The sequence below is a fragment of the Eleutherodactylus coqui genome, chromosome 8 (assembly GCF_035609145.1).
Source record: "Eleutherodactylus coqui strain aEleCoq1 chromosome 8, aEleCoq1.hap1, whole genome shotgun sequence".
NCBI lineage: Eukaryota > Metazoa > Chordata > Amphibia > Anura > Eleutherodactylidae > Eleutherodactylus > Eleutherodactylus coqui.
This window is the reverse complement of record NC_089844.1, coordinates 10,407,300-10,430,078: the sequence shown is the minus strand read 5'-3', so window position 1 is coordinate 10,430,078 and position 22,779 is coordinate 10,407,300. Positions and strand designations below refer to the sequence as shown.

The following is a 22,779-nucleotide window of genomic DNA, read 5'->3' as shown; positions in this document are numbered from 1 at the left end:
GTCCAACGCTGCCAATGAACTGTGTGGATTAGTTATTCAGAAGATTGCAATGGCCATGTTGGCCAGCTGCAAACAGTCCACGGAATTGGTGGATCAGAGGGACATCTGCAGAGAAGACCAACAGCGGTAATATAACTATCCCCTTCGGTCCCAGGACGAAATCCTGTACCAAATCTGGAGGGTCACATAGATGTTCTTAAATCAAGATGTGCTTACAGGGGTATTCTGGTCTTTTTATCTGAAAACCTATCTCCTGAATCGGTCATCGGCAGTTGATGGATGGGGGTCTGCCACTCGAGACCCTCGTCCATTATTCGATCGCCCAGCCCATTGTCAGTGCAGCAGGCTGGATGTTGCCATCAGTGGTCAGAGGAGGAAATAAGAGCATCGGCTTCATTCTCATTGAAATAAGTGGGAGCGCCGTGCAGTGCTTAAACTTTCTGTTTAGAAATGAACATGACATCCCGACCATGAGAGGAGCAAGAAGTGGAATAGTGGCGTGGCTCTCCCTTTGATTTCACCAGCAGTGAAGCTGGTGCTCCTACTTCCTCCTCTGACCACTAATGATGATGTCTGACCCTCTGCACTGAGTGCGGGATGGACAATCAACTAATTGACTGGACACCCGAGCGGCGGACCCCCAACCATCAACCACTGATGACCTATCCAGAGGTAGATCATCAATTAAAAAAGCCTGGAATACCCCTTAGTATCACACTGACTCCCTTGACCCATATGATATTCTATATGTATAACTGTGCCCTTCCATTTACTGGCAGCTTAACAACATTATCAGAATGATTGTATTCTTTGTCAGGGATTAAACAATGCAATTGCAATGGACTTTGATTACAGAGAAGAGGTTGTCTATTGGATTGATTCCAGCAGATCAAACGGAAGTCGTGTTAATCGGATGTTTGTGAATGGCAGTGACGTAAAGGTATAGCAAACACCACCTTAATATTTAGTGCATGCAACCTGTAAGGTGTTATACACATTGCAATATAACTCCTTGTAAAGTGTGTTCCTAAGAGCATCGCCACCATCTTGAGTAACATAGTAACATAGTTCGTAAGGCTGAATGAAGACAATGTCCATCTAGTCCAGCCTGTCTAGCCTCCTGTTTTGTTGATCCAGAGGAAGGCAAAAAACCCCAAGAAGCAGGAGCCAATTAGCCCTTTTTGGAAAAACAATTCCTTCCCGACTCCCTAATGGCAATCAGACTGTTCCCTGGATCAACCCCTAATAGTTCCTAACTGCCTGTATACCCGGATTAACAATTAACCTAAGATTTATAGCCTATAATATCCTTCCTCTCCAGAAAGACATCAAGTCCCCTTTTAAACTCCTCTAAGGATTTTGCCATCACCACATCCTCAGGCAGAGAGTTCCACAGTCTCACTGCTCTAACAGTAAAGAATCCCTTTCTATGTTGCTGATGAAACCTGCTTTCCTCTAGACGTAGCGGATGTCCTCTTAATACCGTCACTATCCTGGGTATAAACAGATCTTGGGAGAGATCCTTGTATCGTCCCCTCATGTACTTATACATAGTTATTTGGTCGCCTCTTAACCTTCTTTTTTCTAGAGTAAATAGTCCCAATTTTGGTGCCTCTCTGGGTACTCCAGTCCTCTCATTCTGTTTATTAGTTTAGTTGCCCTTCTCTGAACCCCCTCCAACACCGTAACATCTTTCCTGAGCACCCGTGACCAGAACTGTACGCAGTATTCCATGTGAGGTCTGACTAGTGCCTTATATAATGGAAGGATAATGTTCTCGTCCTTCGCCCCTATACCTCTTTTAATGCACCCCAAAACTTTATTTGCCTTTGCAGCAGCTGACTGGCATTGGTTACTCCAGTTTAGTCTACAATCCACTAGTACCCCCAGGTCTTTTTTCCATTTCACTTTTCCCTAGCAGTACCCCATTAACTGAATATTGGTAAGATCCATTCTTTCTGCCCATGTGCAGAACCTTACATTTATCAACATTGAACTTCATTTGCCATTTTTCTGCCCCGATCCCCCGGCTTATCTAGGTCAGTTTGTAGCCGCACATTGTCCTCCGTTGCATTAATTATATTGTATAATTGGAGTGGAGAAGCTGGCAGTCCCGAGTCGTGACTACTTCCCTGTTGTCAGTGTATACAATGTCTGTGTAAGCCTGTGATCTGACCCTGCAGTCATATAATACTTATCTTCCTCTACATCCTCTTCCACTGTCTGTAGTTTGGAAAAAAGAGGTGGCAAATGGAGTGGAGTAACACATGATGGCGGGATCACTCTACCTATAGTATTGTTTTTATTGGCTAACCGTGAAGGCATAAGTCTGCATGAGAGCTGCGGAAACAAAACGGTTGCTTCACTTTAGTTGCATTGGAAGAACAACAAGCCTGTTGTGGTGAACCTAGCCTTTAAAGCAGTTTTCTGGCACTAAACTGTTGGCTACCTATGCTCAGGATTGGTTATCCATAGTTGATTGGCAGGGATCCTGAGCGATGCTTGCCTATCAGCTCATTAAAGTGATGGCAATGCTTGTGTGAGCGCCACTGTCACTTCAGTCCATACCAGGCACAGCGCTCTACATTGTACAGCAGCTGTGCCTGCTATTGCAGCTCAGTCAGATTCACTTGAATGGAAGTGAGTTGCTCCAAGGCCAGGTGACCGATTAATGTGACATCACTGGTCTGAAAAGAGGCCACAACACTGATCGGCAGGACTATAGGGCGGCACACCTCTGCTGATCAACTTTTGATGACCTACCCTGAGGATACATCATCAATAGTTCTTGCCAGAAAACCCCTTTAGTAGGGGATAAATGTTCGATCACTGTGGTCCAGCCACTGGGAGCCCCAGTGATCCGAAGATCTGTGTGTCCCAAATCCTGCATGAGAATGGAGTGATTGCGCACATACTTGATTGCCTCTCCATTCCTTTCCATGGAGGGAAATCAATGCACTTGGCAATCATTGTCTGTCCAACAGAAGTAAATGAAGCAGTAGTCTTGTATGCTCCATTCACATGGAGGCTTCAGGGGTGAAGAGATCTTGGGATTGCTGGGGTCCAGTGGAGAATCTTATTCCAACAGCTTTCCTTCCTACAATGACAAACCTTCTAAGGACTCTTGTGTTTCTCTTTAAGGTAGTGCATAACACAGCGATACCCAACACACTAGCTGTGGACTGGATTGGGAAGAACCTTTATTGGTTTGATACAGAAAAGCGGGTTATTGAAGTGTCCAAGCTCAGTGGCTTGTACCCCACCATACTTGTTAGCAAAAGGATTAAGTTTTTAAGAGATTTATCATTGGATCCCCAAACAAGGTATTTCTAAATATTTTTTGAACTGTTGGTGTGATCCCTCATACATTCATCCATCATATCCCTCATCCATCCATCCATCCATCATATCCCCCATCCATCCATCATATCCCCCATCCATTCATCCATCATATCCCTCATCCATCCATCCATCATATCCCCCATACATTCATCCATCATATCCCTCATCCATCCATCTATCATATCCCTCATACATTCATCCATTATATCCCCCCATACATTCATCCATCATATTCCCATACATTCATCCATCATATCCCCCATACATTCATCTATCATATCCCTCCATACATTCATCCTCATATTCCCATCCATCCATCATATCCCCCCATACATTCATCCATCATATCCCCCCATACATTCATCCATCATATCCCCCCCATAAATTCATCCATCATATTCCCATACATTCATCCATCATATCCCCCATACATTCATCCATCATATCCCCCATACATTCATCTATCATATCCCTCCATACATTCATCCTCATATTCCCATCCATCCATCATATCCCCCCATACATTCATCCATCATATCCCCCCATACATTCATCCATCATATCCCCCCCATACATTCATCCATCATATTCCCCATACATTCATCCATCATATCCCCCATACATTCATCCATCATATTCCCATACATTCATCCATCATATCCCCCATACATTCATCCATCACGGGGCATTATGAATGATAAAATACTTACAAAACATTTGTCTAACCTTGTGTAAAAAAAGAGTGAGCCAATAACTTTTATGGTAGTAGGATAAGAATTATGTGCATGTGCAGCCACCACTAGGGGGAGCTTAAAAGTTGCATGCATACAGTTTATACCTTGGAATACATAATAAAATAGTATACATTAAAATCCTAATTTTCCATTGGTGGAGACTACAGGCAACTTGATTATATTATTTATAGGGGTTATTTAATAACAAAAAAGAAAATAAAAAAATGGCTCCACATGTTAAAAAATGGTACACACCCATTCTATGCCCTGGCAATCCAGCACTCGCTCTACCACAGTTCCTCACCATTCTCTATTCATGAGTGGGCAGCAGTGAGGTTTCTTACTCCTGGTGACTGCTGCAACTGGATGTCACATTAGTCACGTGCCATACCTCTGGCATCATGGCTCTAGCACTGGCATGTGGCTAAGCTTGGTAGGACCACTGTAGTGTGAGCGCTGGAGCAAAGAATGGGTGAGTACATTGACATTAATGGCGTGTCCACCAGTCCTCCTTTCTTCATGTGGGTGCAGGTCTGAGAGGTGAGACCCGCACCTATCACATATTAAAGATGACCTATCATGACCTGACTGACTCCATTCCCTTTTTTTCTTCATACACAACTCCCTACGCCCGGATGGGCTTTTCTTAGCTCTGACTCTTGGCGCTGTCAGTGTGTGAAATGCGTGGTCCACACCACCTGCTGTCATTGAGTGACGTTGGACTTGATTGACACATTGATACGCTGGTGGCCAGTTCTAAGATGAGCCATTCTGGGGAATGACAGATGAGTATAAGATGAAAAAAAGCCAAGTGCTACGACTGCAAAGCCACGAAGCTAGCCGCACTGACATAGTAGCCTTTATGGTGCCTGAGGTGTAGTGTGAAATGGTGCCACCCCCTAAAAATACACACACCCATTTACAGGCATTGAAAGCATCACAACACAAGATACCCAACACATTTGTAGCATTGAGATTTGTCTGAAGTGACAGAGAAAAAATGACTTTTAAGTGTCCCTATTAGTAATAGTGACCCTATTAGTGGCACCAATAGTAATACTGACTGTTAGTGGTCCCAGTAGTAATAGTGATCCTATTAGTCACCCCAGTAGTAACAATGACTATGTTAGTGCCCCAGTAGTAAAAGTGACTCTGTTAGGCTCCTCAGTAGTAATAGTAACCCTGTCAGTGGCCCCAGCATTAATAGTGACCCTGTTAGTCGCCCCAGAAGTAGCAATAAGTCTGTTAGTGGCCCCAGTATTTAAAGCTACCCTGTTAGTGGCCCCCATAGTAGTAGAGTCACCCTCTAGTGGACTCCTGGCCAGCAGCTAACAAGTATTTCACTCAACCAGCCTGCATCTCTGGTTTGCGGCGGTCACCCCTGCAATAATCAGTGTGGCCCCTGACCTCTTCCCCTGGCATCTGTAAGCAGGAGCAAAGACATTGGGCAGAGAGATCAGAGGTCACAAACTGATGACAGCAGCAGTGGCTGCGCGGTGGACTGGAGCCTTTGAGGTCCTGCATATTGCAGTAGTCTCGTGGTAATGGCGCCCCTGATGTGGCAGCACCATTCTGTGCATGGGTGCAGTGAGCCCACAGTGATGAGGAGAGGGGGACACGGGACCCCCATTCTCAGGATCAGTGAGGATCGTGGCACTGAGACCCCCACCAATCTTGTATCACTAATCCTGCGCATAGGTGATAGAAGTGAATCCTGGCACAACCCCTTTAATAGTGAGTTGTGTGCAGTAGTGCCTCTAGTGGTGGCTGCAGGTAGCATTTTATGTTTGGCACATGTAGCTTTAATGCTTCACTGGATACATTTCCTGCATGTAGGTTCCATTGTAGTAGTCGCCGCTGGCTTGTGTGATTGAATATTCTTTGACATGCCAAAAAACCCTTTATTAAATAGTGAGACTTGTCCTGTGTCCTGTGTGACTCTGCTGTAAATATCGCGGCCGCGCCCCCCCCCCCCCCCGTGTGGAATAAATATTGGAGACCCAAGTAAACATCTTGTTTATTAACTCTGCATAGGTATCTGTACTGGATAGACTGCTGCGAATACCCGCACGTCGGGCGAGTCGGGATGGATGGATCCAATCAAAGTGTTGTCATAGAAACCATGATTTCCAGACCAACAGCCTTGACCATAGATTATGTCAACAGGAGGATTTACTGGGCTGACGAGACGCATATTGAATTCTCAGACATGAATGGCTTCCATCGACACAAAGGTAGGTCACGCTGCTGCCACGACCGGCGGCCGACGCATCGCACCTGCAAATATTACAATAGTGGAGTAAAAGAACAACATAAACCGCCGCGCCGATTGTGCTACGACGGTTCCTCTTTATATTATTTTATTTAGTAATTTCATCATTTTTCTTCATTTCTGCGTAATCTAAAGCCGCTCCTTACAACCGACCCGATGACGCTTTAAGGGTTTTTGTTTTTTTACTAAATCAGATAATGAAACATTTTCCTGATTTATTTTATGTCACTTTTTTTATTCTGTCACCAGTCCAGTACTGTAAGGGCGGCCATCTTGGCTGAGCTGCAGTTAACAGAATTTAGAGATTTGCCTTACAGCAGCCTTATCGGCTATAAATACAGTGGACACAACAGGACCCATTATTTAACATGTGAGAGTACTGTCAGCTTTGTGACCTGTGCAGGGAGGGGAGGAGGTGAGTTGTGACATCACCTATTGTGAATGGTGGCTCCTGTATTATCTATATCTAGATGTCACCTTTCAGTGTAATCCTGTCTGTGATGATAATGAGATGATGGCTGAGTAGTTTCCTCTACAGAACAGGAAGTGTCAGACTATTATTAGGTCTAGTGGTCAGTGTGCAGAGAGGGGAGGAGGTGAGCTGCGACATTGACTGTTGTGAATGGTGGATCCTGCATTACCTATATATAGGTGTCCCCTCTCTGTGTAATCCTGTCTGTACAGGGAGGGGAGGAGGTGAACTGTGACTATTGTGAATGGTGGCTCCTGTGTTATTTATTTATAGGTGTCCCCTCTCAGTGTAATCCTGTCTGTACAGGGAGGTGAGGAGGTGAGCTGTGACTATTGTGAATGGTGGCTACTGTGTTATCTATATATAGGTGTCACCTCTCAGTGTAATCCTGTTTGCAGGGAGGGGAGGAGGTGAGCTGTGACATCACCTATTGTGAATGGTGGTCCTGTGTTATCTATATATACGTGTCTCCTCTCAGTGTAATCCTGTCTGTACAGACAGGGGAGGAGGTGAGCTGTGACTACTGTGAATGGTGGGTCCTGTGTTATCTATATATAGGTGTCTCCTCTCAGTGTAATACTTTCTGTGCAGGGAGGTGAGGAGGTGAGCTGTGACTTTGTGAAAGGTGGATCCTGTGTTATCTATATATAGGTGTCTCCTCTCAGTGTAATCCTGTCTGTACAGGCAGGGGAGGAGGTGAGCTGTGAATATTGTGAATGGTGGGTCCTGTGTTATCTATACATAGGTGTCTCCTCTGAGTGTAATCCTGCCTGCGATGGTAATGAGCCAATAGCTGAGATGTATTCTCTGAATAGCGAGTCTATTATTAGGGTTGGTGGTTGGTGTGGGAACTGCAGGATTTTAAGAATTTTTCAAAATATAGATCTTACATTGAAAACTAGAAAAAAGTCACCAAATCCAATTCTTTAAAAATATGTTTAATATGATTTATACATTAGGTTATTATCTGATAACAAATTACCTTTAACCCCTTCCTGCTGCAGGACGTACATTTACATCCTGGAGCGTCGGGTTATGTATTAAGAGAGGTCACGGGGCGACCTCTCTGTAGACAGCGTGGGCGTTAGCTGTTTACTACAGCTGACACCTGCGAGCAATAGCTGCAATCGGCCATGCGGCTGATCGCGGCTATTAACCCTTTTAATGTCACTGTCAATTCTGACAGCTGCATTTAAATCCCCCGAACATCCCGTACGTCCTCCCCGCGGTGAGATCGGAGGAGCCGTGCAGGTGTCATGGTAGCCGGGGCCCAGGGCTGCCTTTGTATACTGCCTATTAAGCCATCCTCTTGGGGTGGCTTGATAGACTGCCTGTCAAATCGCAATATGACGTAATGCTATAGCATTACGTCATACTGCAGGAGCGATCAAAGCATCGCATGTTGTAGTCCCCCAGGGGGGCTTAAAAGTAAAGTGAAAAAAAAAAAAAAAAAAAGTAATAAAAGTTTAAATCAGCCCCCTTTTGCCATATACATAATAAAAAAAATCTAAATCATGAACGAAAAATACATATTTGGTATCGCAGCGTCCGTAAAAGTCTGATCTATCAAAGCAGTGCATTGTGGGGAAAAAAGGGGGCAGCGTCATTAAGGGGTTAAAGAGAACCTTTCATGTAGTGACCGCCCATCCTGTATAACTGTGCATATAGGGGGTAGCAGCCAATCACTAATAGGACCACCCACGGGACTCCTAAACCCACCCAAAAAGAGCAGGGATTGAAATTAATCAAATGCAAGCTATAACAAATCTCTCCGCACAAAACAATGTATCGGTGTGCCGCAGCTCTGACTACGTGATGTCACTGGTCCCCAGAAGCTGGTCATGGGACTTACTGCACTTTGGTTGATCAGTTTAGTTTTCACACCGTAATGTAGAGCGGTCATTAGTACGTGCTTTGGCCCTTCTGATGAATATGGTCAGCAGGACGACTTTAAAGTGTTTCAGTGCCCCTCCCCCCCCCCCCCCCCGCCCCCCAGATACGTTTGTGTGAAGTCTTTGAGATCTATTGTGGAATAGACTGTTTTTATGTAAAATAAGCTTGTGAAGGGCTTTGAAGGCTTAGATATATATACTATATATTTCTGGGTAGCCAATAAAGAGTGGCTGTTCTGCCATAGGAGAATTTAATATACTTTAAGGCCTTAAAGGACTTCTGAATTAACAGAGGGGTCTTCAGTTCAGATCCTCAACTGTTGGCCAAAGTAGACAGTGGTTGGAAAGAGCGCCCCTCGCTCCGGAGGACCCATCTTGTCCTGCGTTATACAGCCAGTCAATTGTTTTGACGATACATTGTGTAAAGCTTCATCTCCCCTGTGGGGGCGCTGCAGGGAGATGAAGCACTACTAGTACGATGTTTCCCCAAAAAGTACAGCTGATTTTTGGGGATCCCAGCAGGGGGATACTTTGTAATTAACTTATTGCAGAGGAACTTTCTAACTAGTGAGGATAACCCAAAGCGGAGAAATTTTTAGCTGAAGCTTAGGTAGTGAAAATGTATCAAGTACAAATGTAGAAGCCCCAACACAGACGGTTGGTGCGCTGCATCTGTAGTGCAGGCCGCCAGGTGTCTATCAGCTGTGCTAGTTGCATAGTTCATGGTGTAGAGCAGCGGTGCTACATGATTAGCATAGCCGCACCGAGTCGTGGCTCTGCACATTCACTGAGTAGCGCACTAAAGCAGCATGTGTTAGCATTAGTACTTCTACATGGGTAAGGGCCAACAGCTTCACTAATGCTCATCAAAAGTGAGTAAAAGTGAAAAAATACACATATATTTAAAGTGACCTTCTGGTTTTGGGATTAAACTCTGTCCCGGGACAGGTGATACACCCCCACCGTATTACCTGCAGTTGTTCTCTAACAGTTCCGGGACCTGTTTTTGGTCGTCCAATATGGCCACAGAGATTTTCTAACTACTTATTACACATGGTGCTCTGATTGGCCACTGCCGAACACGTGAGCAGCTCTGACCAATCAGAGCAGGTATAAAGCATTAGTCGTTGCACACTACCAATGCACTGTGGGGAATAGGTAGTCTGAAGATTGTGTCAGTCATCTTGGGCATCTGAAAACAAGACCTGGAAACAGCGGATTGGAGGGACGGCAAAGGAGAACTTCCGTAGATAACATGCCTCCCATTTCCTCCAGTCCTTGGACAGAAGTAACACCTTGTGACTAGAGCTGGGAAATTGGACAATTAAGTTAATTAATTTGATTTTCCACTGAGACACAATTCTAACTTTTGTCGGAATCCTGATATCACGGTTTGGGACAAATCTTGTGGGGAGGGGGGGGGGGGTCTGTGCAGGATTGCTGGGTGGGGCTGGCAGGAAGGCACTATGTGAATGCTGTGATGGGTGTGTGCATAGTACATGGGGGGCTGTAATGGGGGAGTGGAGCCCCATCATTCATATACATATAACTAAAGTTCACACTCCACTCTTTTACATAGGCAGATTGTGTACACAGTAACTCCTTGATAAGTGTGATAATCAGAACTGCCCCATTCAATCCTGATAAAAAAAAAAAAAAGCTCAAGATTAAAATTGAGACGAGATTAAAAAAAAAAAATGCGATGTTAGTTTTTGGCCAAATCGCCCAGCCCACCATTTCTGGCCACAGTGGTGATCCGAGTACCGCATATAACCATTACAGTCAGTGAGTGGCTGCAGCTTTCCCAGCTGGTACAGCGCATGAGAGACAGGGGGGCACTGAGGAGCCACGGCTCCAGAGCCGCCGGGGTTCAAGGTGTGAATGAGCGTTACTTTTTGCTGCCTCTATTAGCACCGTAAATGTCTTGTTACGTCACAAACTGAGATACGGATTCTCTGAACTGTTATGTGTTTGGCGTAAGATGTGGAGTCGAGGTATGCTGCGCTGCGGGCGGCTCCTCAAAACAGTCATGGACTGGCGGGAGTAGAGCTGATGCTGCGCTCCCATAGTCAGGAGCTAAGGCTCGCCCCCAAGAGAACGCTCAGCAGGCATAATACACAGTGAATGGCGACCATGAAAGTATGTTGATCTTCATTAGCTAAAGTTGTTTCATATTGATTCCTGATTCATCCTCTCCTTCTCTTAACTTTTAATATTCTTTATTTTATTAATAAACTTAAAATTTCCACTTATGTTTTACTTTTTTTTTAGTCCCCCATGAATTTGATCACTAATATCATATACTGCAATACTTTTGTATTGCAATACATGGTATTTCTGCTAGCATTTTATTAGGACGGGCCACGGACTCATCCTAGTAGGCAGAAATACATGGCAGCCCTGAGGGTTCACAAGGTCCTGGGCTGCCATGACAACCTAACAGGACCTTGCGATCTTATCACGGAGGGTCCGTTCAGGACCCCCAACCGCTGATTAGGGCATTTGAAGGGTTAACAGCCACAATCAGCATCCGTGCTGATTGCATTTGTTGCCAGCAGGTGTTAGCTGTCAAAGACAGCCGGCATCCGCTGTGTATAGATTGGGATGGACTGCCGATTCCGCTCCATAGGAACCAGACAGCATACATAAATGGAAGCAGAGGTACAACAACCATTACTAGTTCCTGGCGACTGACTGATTGCGATCCTAATGTTCTAGGGACAGTAACGAGGTCCGCTGTGAGGAGGTAACAGGTAGACTGTAATGCCGCACAAACCTCCTAGAACTTCATTTCCATTCCGCTGTCACTGTACGTTGAGTGATGCGGCGCTGAGATGTGTCGCTCGCGGCCGTCTGGGACTCTAAAGTGTTCGGCTTTCAAGTCCCCTGCTTTTTGTACTTCCTGTTTACCAAATTGCTGCACATTTTAACAGATGTTGTAGCTGAATTGCGTGAAGTCTGGGGAGACCCAACAAATGTTCTGTATCTGGGAGAGTCGGAGGAATGACATTAGGCGAAGATTAATACACACCGCCAGCAAAATACTGTTGTCAGCCAAAACTTCCCCAAAGTCATAGTGGGCATCACTACTACTACTGCTGCTGCCCAGAGCAAACGGGCTGGAAAAGATCAAATTACCTGGGGGGCGGGGGTGTGGACTCAGAACGGATGAGAACTTCTACAGCTCAATGGATTTTTGGAAAATTGTGGCTGTAAATAAATGTAAATGCCAAATACCCAAATTAGGCCCCTTTATAGAGGCTTTTGATATCCCTTCACTCCTAACCACCAGAGACAAAAATCTGTGGTGCCCCCTATCCCACCAGGGAACCTGCATGCATATTGTCCCTTTCCCGACACACACCTATCAAAACAAAACACGATACATTTAGCAAAAACAAAATCATATATATATTGGCATGTAGCCCAGGCAATACATCGGGAGCCTGATGGCAATCACAGCATTTCAATTCCCATGAATGGCCCGGCCATGCCTGCCACCCGGTTATTGTGTGCTGCCAGACACGCCGCATGGCCAGCTTAACATCAGCATGCTAAGACCCGCAGGCAATAGTTGCATTCCGCATCACCAGCTGGTGGGCTGGCTTTTCCTTGGCGTGTTATGGGGTGTTTTACTGTAACATTGTTTTATGTTCTCTATAATACAGGGTGAGGCAAAAGTATGGACACACCCGTTGAACTGGTGTAAGTTTTGCTGTCTTTACTTGTTTAGGATTTAGGTGAGGGCAAAGATTCACAAAGTGCTTTATATGATGTTTTTGATGTGTCCACCATTCTGCCGGATGCACGGGGTTAAACATTTAATCCAGTCTCGGTGAACACGATGAAGAACTGCAGGTGATATTTCTTCACAGCGCTGCAGGATTCTACATATCAGGTGAATCAGATTACATACTTTTTCCGCACTGTTCAATGTGAATGGGGAGGCCAATCGCCACAATCTCTGGTATTGGTCTGATGATATTCCATCATGGATAGATCCTTCTAAAACAATGTTTGCAGAACGTCATGGTTCGTGTGGTGTTTTGGGAGCTCACATCACAGGGTCATTTTCTATCGATGGATCCCTTAGCGGTGAGAAGCCCCTCCAGATGTTACAGGATGCCATATTCCCATCTGTGCTCAATGAGGACAGCAAGTTCCCACGTCACTCTCAGCAGGATGGTGCACCTCTGCACTTTAGTGTGGCTGGATGCAGAGGGCTGGATGTGCAATTCCCTGGCAGTGGATTGGGTGTAGAGGTCTGGTAGATTGGCCGCCAAGGTCACTGGACTTAACGCCTTAGAGCTTTTATCTCTGCGGCCATTTAAATCCTACAGAGCTGTGAAGAAATATCACCTGCAGTTCTTCAGCGTGTTCACGGAGACTGGATTAAATGTTTACCCCCGTGCATCTGGCAGAATGGTGGACACATTGGATATGCCATGTCAAACACTTTGTGAAACCTTGCCCTCACTTAATTCCTAAAGAAGTAATGAAAGCAAAACTGACACTTTTGATGCGTTTCCTAGTAAATCCTAGTCAAGATTTATATATCCCATGACTGCCTTCCCATTTAAAAATCCTGAGCCGAATTCAATATGGTGGAGTGCATTCAAAATGCCCCCCCCCCCACCCCAATTAATGCTATCACACATTGGAAGTAAATTTTCTCATTTTTACACGAATTGAACATGTGTGTCCAGACTTTTGCCTCACCCTGTACTTGTATTATTGTTAAAATCTTGTGGTGGATGGAGTTGGTCATGTGTCCTGGTGCGGGGACACAGCATGTGACACAATTCCCAGGGTAGTGCTAGATCATAAAAGGCAGTTGATCTGCGAAGAAAGTGTAACTGGGTGTATGACGCAGCAAATTAGGAAAGAAAACAGGCTCTCGCTTTGCCAGATTAGCTTTGTTGCCAAAGTATCCCGTTGTTGAGAGGCTGCAACTGACTATGCCGCGCAGAAGTGCAAAAAAACACAATTGGATCAACACTGCAATCCTTTTAATGCATCAGCAGATTGCAGCAGACCATCATCACCAGGTTGATGCATCCCTGTTCCAAGAGACGTTACCAGGCAGTCGGCATCTCCTTGTGATATCCTTATTGTTCCATGGAAGACGTAGAAACAAAGTGCAAGGTTTCAATGTGTAAGAGGATTTTTGAAGCATAGCAGAGCATCCCAAAATGCACCTCCATATACATAAATTACCCCTTACTAATTGCAAACGTACACCAGTCACTGGTTTGCACATCGAAAATGATTGCAAACAGCTGTCCACAGACACATCGGCACTTACATTACACGGACCCATCGGGGCTCACATTACACGGACCCATCGGGGCTCACATTACATGAACCCATCGGGGCTCACATTACATGAACCCATCGGTGTTCACATTACACGGACCCATCGACGCTCACATTACACGGACCCATCGGCGCTTACATTACACGGACCCATCGGCGCTTACATTACACGGACTCATCGGCACTTACATTACATGGACCAATCGGCGCTTACATTACACGGACTTATCGGCACTTACATTACACGGACCCATCGGCGCTTACATCACACGGACCCATCGGCGCTGACATTACATGAACTCATCGGCACTTACATTACACGGACCCATCAAAGCTGACATTACATGAACTCATCAGCATTTACATTACACGGACCCATCGGCGCTTACATTACACGGACCCATCGGCGCTTACATTACACGGACTCATCGGCACTTACATTACACGGACCAATCGGCGCTTACATTACACGGACTCATCGGCACTTACATTACATGGACCCATCGGCGCTTACATCACACGGACCCATCGGTGTTCACATTACACGGACCCATCGACGTTCACATTACACGGACCCATCGGCGCTGACATTACACGAACTCATCGGCACTTACATTACATGGACCCATCGGCGCTTACATTACACGGACCCATCGGCGCTTACATTACACGGACCCATGAGCGCTTACATTACACGGACCCATCGGCACTTACATTACACAGACCCATCGGCGCTTACATTACACGGACCCATCGGCGCTTACATTACACGGACTCATCGGCGCTTACATTACACCGACCCATCGGTGTTCACATTACACCGACCCATCGACGCTCACATTACACGGACCCATCGGCGCTTACATTACACGGACCCATCGGCGCTTACATTACACGGACCCATCGGCGCTTACATTACACGGACTCATTGGCACTTATATTACACGGACCCATCGGCGCTTACATTACACGGACCCATCGGCGCTGACATTACACGAACTCTTCGGCACTTACATTACATGGACCCATCGGCGCTTACATTACACGGACCCATCGGCGCTTACATTACACGGACCCATCGGCGCTTACATTACACGGACCCATCAGCGCTTACATTACACAGACCCATCGGCGCTTATATTACACGGACCCATCGGCACTTACATTACACGGACTCATCGGCGCTTACATTACACGGACCCATCGGTGTTCACATTACACCGACCCATCGACGCTCACATTACACGGACCCATCGGCGCTTACATTGCACGGACCCATCGGCGCTTACATTACACGGACCCATCGGCGCTTACATTACACAGACCCATCGGCGCTTACATTACACGGACCCATCGGTGTTCACATTACACGGACCCATCGACGCTCACATTACACGGACCCATCGGCGCTTACATTACACGGACTCTTCGGCACCTACATTACACGGACCCATCGACGCTCACATTGCACGGACCCATCGACGCTCACATTACACGGACCCATCGACGCTCACATTACACGGACCCATCGACGCTCCCATTACACGGACCCATCGGCGCTTACATTACACGGACCCATCGGCGCTTACATTACACGGACCCATCGGCGCTTACATTACACGGACCCATCGGCGCTTACATTGCACGGACCCATCGGCGCTTACATTACACGGACCCATCGGCGCTTACATTACACGGACCCATCGGCGCTTACATTACACGGACTCATTGGCACTTATATTACACGGACCCATCGGCGCTTACATTACACGGACCCATCGGCGCTGACATTACACGAACTCTTCGGCACTTACATTACACGAACTCTTCGGCACTTACATTACATGGACCCATCGGCGCTTACATTACACGGACCCATCGGCGCTTACATTACACGGACCCATCGGCGCTTACATTACACGGACCCATCAGCGCTTACATTACACAGACCCATCGGCGCTTATATTACACGGACCCATCGGCGCTTACATTACACGGACTCATCGGCGCTTACATTACACGGACCCATCGGTGTTCACATTACACCGACCCATCGACGCTCACATTACACGGACCCATCGGCGCTTACATTGCACGGACCCATCGGCGCTTACATTACACGGACCCATCGGCGCTTACATTACACAGACCCATCGGCGCTTACATTACACGGACCCATCGGTGTTCACATTACACGGACCCATCGACGCTCACATTACACGGACCCATCGGCGCTTACATTACACGGACTCTTCGGCACCTACATTACACGGACCCATCGACGCTCACATTGCACGGACCCATCGACGCTCACATTACACGGACCCATCGACGCTCACATTACACGGACCCATCGACGCTCCCATTACACGGACCCATCGGCGCTTACATTACACGGACCCATCGGCGCTTACATTACACGGACCCATCGGCGCTTACATTACACGGACCCATCGGCGCTTACATTGCACGGACCCATCGGCGCTTACATTACACGGACCCATCGGCGCTTACATTACACGGACCCATCGGCGCTTACATTACACGGACTCATTGGCACTTATATTACACGGACCCATCGGCGCTTACATTACACGGACCCATCGGCGCTGACATTACACGAACTCATCGGCACTTACATTACATGGACCCATCGGCGCTTACATTACACGGACCCATCGACACTTACATTACACGGACCCATTGGCGCTTACATTACACGGACCCATCGGCGCTTACATTACACGGACCTATCGGCGCTTACATTACACGGACTCATCGGCGCTTACATTACACGGACCCATCGGTGTTCACATTACACCGACCCATCGACGCTCACATTACACGGACCCATCGGCGCTTACATTACACGGACTCATCGGCACCTACATTACACGGACCCATCGACGCTCACATTGCACGGACCCATCGACGCTCACATTACACGGACCCATCGACGCTCACATTACACGGACCCATCGACGCTTACATTACACGGACCCATCGGCGCTTACATTACACGGACTCATCGGCACTTACATTACACAGACCCATCGGCGCTTACATTACACGGACCCATCGGTGTTCATATTACACGGACCCATCGACGCTCACATTACACGGACCCATCGGCGCTCACATTACATGAACTCATCAGCACTTACATTACACGGATCCATCGGCGCTTAAATTACACGGACTCATCGGCACTTACATTACATGGACCCATTGGCGCTCCCATTACACGGACTCATCGGCACTTACATTACACAAACCCATCGGTGCTTACATTACACGGACCCATCAGCGCTCACATTACACGGACCCATCAGACGATGGCGGCAGTAGATAAGCTACGGAAATAGTGCAGCATGCTGTGCAAAACTGCTTATGCAGGGCCCATGCATTTCAGTGGGAGCCAGAGAAACAGCACTCGGCTGAAGCACTAGGCTCTTTCTGGGAGGTAGTTGGAAGAGAGCACTATATTTCTGGTCACCGGTGCTCAGGAAGGATGTTACAGTGCTGGAGGGGGTTCGAAGGCGGGCAACTAAATTAATAAAACGGAATGAAGGGACTGGAATACCCAGAGAGGCATCAAAACTGGGATTATTCACCCCGGAAAAAAAAGGCTAAGGGGCGACCAAATAACTCTGTATAAATACCTTAGGGGACAATACAAGGATCTCTCCCACAATCTGTTTACACCCAGGACTGCGACGGTAACAAAAGGGCATCCACTACGTCTAGAAGAAAGCAGGTTTCATCACCAACATAGAAGGGGGTTCTTTACTGTAAGAGCAGTGAGACTGTGGAACTCTCTGCCTGAGGATGTAGTGATGGCAAAATCCATAGAGGAGTTTAAAAGGGGACTTGATGTCTTTCTGGAGGTGAAGGATATTACTGGATATAAATCTTAGGTTAACTGTTAATCCGGGTATACAGGCAGGTAGGAACTATTAGGGGTTGATCCAGGGAACAGTCTGATTGCAATTAGGGAGTCGGGAAGGAATTTTTCCTCCAAAAGGGCTAATTGGCTCCTGCTTCTTGTTTTTTTTGCCTTCCTCTGGATCAACAACCCAGTAGGATAGACAGGCTGGACTAGATGGACATTGTCTTCATTCAGCCTTACAAACTATGTTACTATGTATTTTCTCCCATCTTGGCCATGAAAGCTTGAGATGAAAACACCTCTTCCAAATGGCTTATCTTTGCATAGGCAGTGCAATGGACACCTTATTCTGTCGTTGAAGGGGTTGCCCAGTTGTAAACTATTGGTCACCTAGCCTAAGGACAGGTCATCAATAGTAGATTCGTGGGCGTCCATCGTTCAGAATCAACTCTTTACTGGGCTGGTATGCTTATACACCAAGTTGATTTCTGCAGACAGCTCTGTTCTTACAGCAGTGGCCAGACTTGGTATTGCAGTTACCATTGAAATGAATGTAAACTTGTCCTGCGATTTCCAAGCCTGGCCACTGCAGTAAGAATGGAGCTGTCCTGCAGAAATCCGCTTATTACACAAGTGGATTGGCTTGGTGAACTGTTGAATAGTAGAGGTCTTGGGTGACGGACCCCAACTGATCTTCTATTGATGACCTGTCCAGAGGATAGGCCATCAATAGTTTACAAATATTTCAGTTACTATTGATAACGATTGCCAACAACTTCATTGTATAATACATATATATTTACAGGTTTCAGGGCTTCTTAGCTTCTAACTTAAAAAGGAATTAAAAGGAAAAAATAAAATAGATAAAACCTTGAACATTTATCACCTCTTCCCCTCTTCAGTCACCGTTCCTAATAGAGATTTTTTTGAACTGTCCCGACTTGCTGCACTAATACCTCAGCGTTTCTGTTGTTTTGAGAGCCACGCTAATTACTTCTGTACGGGCGGATACAGATTCATACCAGTGAGTTGAGATTATGTTGCAACGTATTAAAAGCAATTAGCAAAAGGCGACGGAAAAAGACAACAATTTTATTATTCATGAGCTATCCAGGAGGTTCAGGCCAGGCGGCAGCCGTCCTTTTTACGTTTTTATGCACATTCGACACTGTGTATTTTATGGGTTGTTACTTTATAACAATAGAAAAGAGCTATTGTTTACAACACAATAAAAACTAATGGCAAGCAGAAAGTAAAGCCGGTTGCCATAGGGATCTATCTCAACCAGTAAAACATTGAATTATATTGCCTTTTTCCAGCAGGCTTGACAGCTAGCATGATAATCACCGCACATAGCTGGAACTCCACGGAAACCAACAATTATAACACATTTTGACATAATGGATATCGGCTTTATAATATTTTTCCCCCCAATGTGTCTAACTTATAGGATTATTTTCTTGAGCTCGGAGAAAGCTTGACATTAAATACGATTGCAGCTACTTAATAATTGTTTTTTGTGTAGATATCATTGTGTCGTATCGCACGGTTAATGGAAAAAATGGTAACTTTGTGATGGTATTTGCTTGGTTCTGACTCTGGTAGGCGAGCATTAAACAGCTCATAAAAACGATGGAATGTGAAGTTGTAAATTAGTTAACCCCTTAGTGATAGTCAATATGCCTTTTCTGATGATTGCTTTTGAGGCTTAAAGGATTCTGTCAGGAGGTTCATGAAGTTGGACTCTGAGCTGTCATGGCGGTGGGCCGGGCCGGCTTCTTCTCAACCCTAAGCATGCAGACTGACAACTCTCTTCCTGTTTTGAGTATAGAGAGAGCTGTCTCTCTGCATGATGCTGGGGGGAAGAAGCTGGGACAATCCACTTCCATGACTCGAAGCTCAGCTCAGAGTCAAACTTCACGAACCTGGTGACAGAATCCCTTTAAATCTGCCAATGCACCAATTCATAGCGCATCACATTTAGTCCTGCCCAGGCGTTGAGTGTAGCGGGCGCTTGGCTGTCATACCGCTCCTGCTCTGATTCACAGGACCAGAGAAACCTCTGATCCCAGCCATTTAACTCCACAGTCATTGTAGATGGCTTAAGAGAAAGTGGACCCACTCCGCGCCCATCAGAGCCCCTGCAACGCATATTTATCTCAAAATAGTACAATTAAAAAAATACAACTCTGGCCACAAAAGAACAAGCCTGAAAAACTGAAAAAGGAATTTCTTTCATGGACAACTAATTTTCAGGTCATGGGTCCCCCATAGTAGAGCTTATTCTGGTAGTTTCTATTGCTGCTAGGACCCCTCATAGTCAGTTCAAAGGACTTGTAAAATGGATAGCACTCCCACCAATGGATCAATAAGGTATAAAAAGAAATGAACAACCCACCTGGTGAAGTGGACCTACCACATCTGGATTCCTGGTGTGCTTTCAAAAGATGGTGGACCTCAAATTAATGCAAGGAATCCCTATCCATCTAGGACTGTGCCAATGCCATAAACCTGGTGACCAAAGGATCGGTAAGCAATTGAGAAAATAGAAGAAAGAACAAAGATGGTGCTGAAGGAAAAAAAACTCACAACTTCCAACGTTGTGGAATATAGCGGAAAATAATGGGAATACTTACAGAACAGAAAGCCACGAGGATCTCCAGTATCTCTCTTTACTGAAGTACACTCAGTAGTAGCATGGGTAAAGAAGCTACATCCCATATCCACTACACAGCGTACCCAAGAGGTTCATTGGGCTCACAAATACCTCAACACACAAAGAAAAAAAAAACAACTTGTGTGCCGTGTAGTGGATGTGGGGCGTTACTTCTCGACTTGCGGTACTATTGAGCATACCTATAGTAACAGGAGACAATGGAGATCCTAGTGGGTTTCTGTTCCGTCTCTCCGGTGAAGTAAGTAACTCCTATCTTCTGCTGACTATGTTGGAAGTTCTGAGTAGTTTTTTTTTTTTTTTCCATGAGCGCCATCTTTGTTCTTTTTTTGTATTTCCTCAATCAATTCCAACAGCATTTATATACAGCAGCTTCTTTGCCACCACGGTATCACTGTAGGAAAACAAAATATCACATTGCTTCCATTTAAAGTGAATAGAACGGGTATTCAATTCTAGTATTTCTTCTTTAAGTAATTTATTGCTAATATGGCAGAGAATTGCATACAGAACCTAAGTGTGGATTGGTACCAATTACCTCAAATGCCTGTTTCCAATCTTGCATTGTATAGTCCTTCCATGTATTTCTAACGTTTTTTGACATATGATTTACAAGATATTCATATGCAAATGCATAAGAAAACAAAAGTCTTGTCCTCAAACGCTAGCAAAAATGCAACTCTGTTCATAACGATTCCCCTAATATTAATACGCTTGTCAATCACAATGTTATTTGACAAAGAGGCGTATCTGTGCACATCACAGTGACATCACACGGATGAGCTGTCATTACAAATGAGAGGCTTCATTGTTCCCGTCGGCACTTCCTGTCCGTCAAAGTTTTCCTCCACAATTCTTAACTCAGAAGATCTCTTTTAATAGAATTGTTACTAAAGGAAGGGAAGCCTTTCCCACCGAGGCTCTTCAGGCCGGTGCAAATTCTTAAATTGATAAGTTTTCTAATGTTTCATCCTCAGCCGGAATCCTCAAACAGATTGGCTTGGTATAGCTTTGAATAACAAGTCAACTGGTGAAAAGTAATTTAAACTGTTGGATGAAAGTCAGATCTTGTTATTAGACAAGTAACATTAGCATCAGAATACTAATTTGTCGTCAAGACGCCTGTGGTTAGCCGCAAACTTTCTGTAATTAACTTTCTACTTTGAATTGAAGCCCGATTGAAACAAAAAAAAGATTATTTTTTACTCTAATCTTTGGCGCAAACTTCCCTCAGTCTCTAAACATAAAGAGGCTATGGCATCTACTCTTAGTGAGCTAAGCTTATAGGCTGGAAGTAGTTGACCCGCTGAGTCCGGGATGTAAGTATTGTACTTACCTACTCCATTGTTCTTCCGGTGTCAGTGCTGAAAACAGGTGCTCAGTGCATTGAGCGGCGCTACTAAGTACTCCGCCCATTATAGAATGAGAACCAGCAGACTACTTAGCATGCTGCTCAATGCACTGACACCGGGGGAAGGACCGGGGGGTAAGTATAACACTCACATCCCTGGACTCAGAGTATCACCTACTCTCAGCCCATAGGTTTAGTCCATAGGACTAAAAGCAGGTGACAGACTCCCTTTAAGACTTACAAGAGCTTTTGTGTTATTATAGGAACAGGTTTTATAATAGGAAACTTTATGTTGTAGCAAGTGCTCCATTATGACTTGACGGCGGTGGGTCCGGGATGATCTCGTTGTCGTTGATGATGTGCATACTCTATAAGCTGAGGGATATTTTCCAGCATCTCGTGTCAGTTGTTTTGCGGCAGTGAATGTTTTGCTTTGGTCAGACTCCATAGATGGTTCCTGAAACGGCAAATTGTAGATTAATAATCATCAAGGATTTAATGGCAAAGAAAAATGTCAAAAATTATAAAGTAAGTGTTTTACACCATTTTTTCTCCTTTTATAAAGCAGGTGATTTGTATTTCCTTAAGCGGATAACCTGCTGTTCAGCCTGGGTCTGACAGTTGTGACCTCCACCGATCTCCAGAATGGAACTACCACCTCCCACTCTCTGTCACTGCGGTGGTTGCTCCTCCCACTGCAGTGAGGTCACTGTGAATGGAGCACTGGTTGAGCATGCGCAGTCAGCGCTCCATTCATTCCAATGGGGCTGAAGGAGAGCCAATGGGGCTGAACCTGAGCCACTGCCGCTACAGCAGTCCCATTGTCAGTGAGTGGAG

At 45.6% G+C, this 22,779-nt stretch overlaps 1 protein-coding gene across 1 annotated transcript in view; it reads left to right on the top strand.

Annotated features, from left to right (window-relative positions):
• Positions 1-22,779, top strand: part of LRP1B (LDL receptor related protein 1B) — a 1,872,788-nt gene that overhangs the window by 1,581,799 nt on the left and 268,210 nt on the right. Inside the window, exons 59-61 of the mRNA XM_066577770.1 lie at positions 818-940; positions 3,142-3,323; positions 6,111-6,310. Coding sequence (XP_066433867.1) covers positions 818-940; positions 3,142-3,323; positions 6,111-6,310 — 505 coding nt within the window. The remainder of the gene's footprint in view (positions 1-817; positions 941-3,141; positions 3,324-6,110; positions 6,311-22,779) is intronic.